Source organism: Myotis davidii, unplaced genomic scaffold, assembly GCF_000327345.1.
Source record: "Myotis davidii unplaced genomic scaffold, ASM32734v1 scaffold223, whole genome shotgun sequence".
Lineage (NCBI taxonomy): Eukaryota > Metazoa > Chordata > Mammalia > Chiroptera > Vespertilionidae > Myotis > Myotis davidii.
The window spans coordinates 4,860,629-4,861,504 of record NW_006294609.1 but is presented as its reverse complement, the minus strand read 5'-3'; the positions used below and the strand labels follow the sequence as shown (position 1 = coordinate 4,861,504).

The following is an 876-nucleotide window of genomic DNA, read 5'->3' as shown; positions in this document are numbered from 1 at the left end:
GGGACCTTTTCCCCACCAAGAAGGCATCCATCAGGGAGGTTTCTGCCTGTGGGACAGAGAACGCACCCTGCCCAGGGATCAAACCCGAAACCTGGGTATGTGCCCTGACCGGGAATTGAACCGGCGACCTTTCAGTGCACAGGATGATGCTCGACCAACTGAGCCTTAGCAGCCAGGGCACATTTATTTTTTCAGAGGTTTGTTATTCTGAGAAAGGCCAAAACCACAAACACCAGCTACAGTTTTTTGAGTGTTAGTGAACTCTGGCCTTGCTGCCTTTACTTCTTCCAAACAATCCTTCCCACCATCCCTGCTGTGCACATGAGCTTCTTTCTGGGAGAGGAGTGGGTGAATGCATTTGCCAGGTGTTCCATGCTTGTGAGCAGTACAGGTACAGTCGGTCTCCTTGATCCTAAGATCCTATGGCTTGCACCATCAAAATCGGAGGTTCATCATTTCAGAAGAGTCTTAGTTACCGAAAAGACTTCTTCCTAATGATAACTTAGCTTCTTCTCAGTCAGTGAATTCTGACACCAACACTAAAAGCCACTTCTTGACATTCTTAACCATGGCACTGGGCACTGACAGTGTTCCCCATTGGCACTTGCAGGACCGATCCTGTCCGACCCTTCATCAGTGGGCATGTGGCAAACAGCATGGCTGCGGAAGTGATCGCCCTGCTGCATAGCTTGCTAATGGCACCTGAATCAAATGCCGCTCAGATATGGACCACAACGGCAGAAAAGGTCAGTGCGGTGTTGCTGCTGAACTGAGGAAGGAAACTAGGGTTCTTTTTGAATTATGCCTAGCAAGGGACATTTTTAGGAAAGCGAGATTTCCTGTATTGGCCAGTTATACTTGTTCCCTGTTTCCCAG

At 48.9% G+C, this 876-nt stretch overlaps 1 protein-coding gene across 1 annotated transcript in view; it reads left to right on the top strand.

Moving 5' to 3' along the window:
* HECTD4 (HECT domain containing E3 ubiquitin protein ligase 4) overlaps nucleotides 1-876 on the top strand; it is a 142,193-nt gene that overhangs the window by 87,913 nt on the left and 53,404 nt on the right. The window contains exon 40 of the mRNA XM_015567364.1: nucleotides 611-746. Within this exon, the coding sequence (XP_015422850.1) occupies nucleotides 611-746 (136 nt within the window). The remainder of the gene's footprint in view (nucleotides 1-610; nucleotides 747-876) is intronic.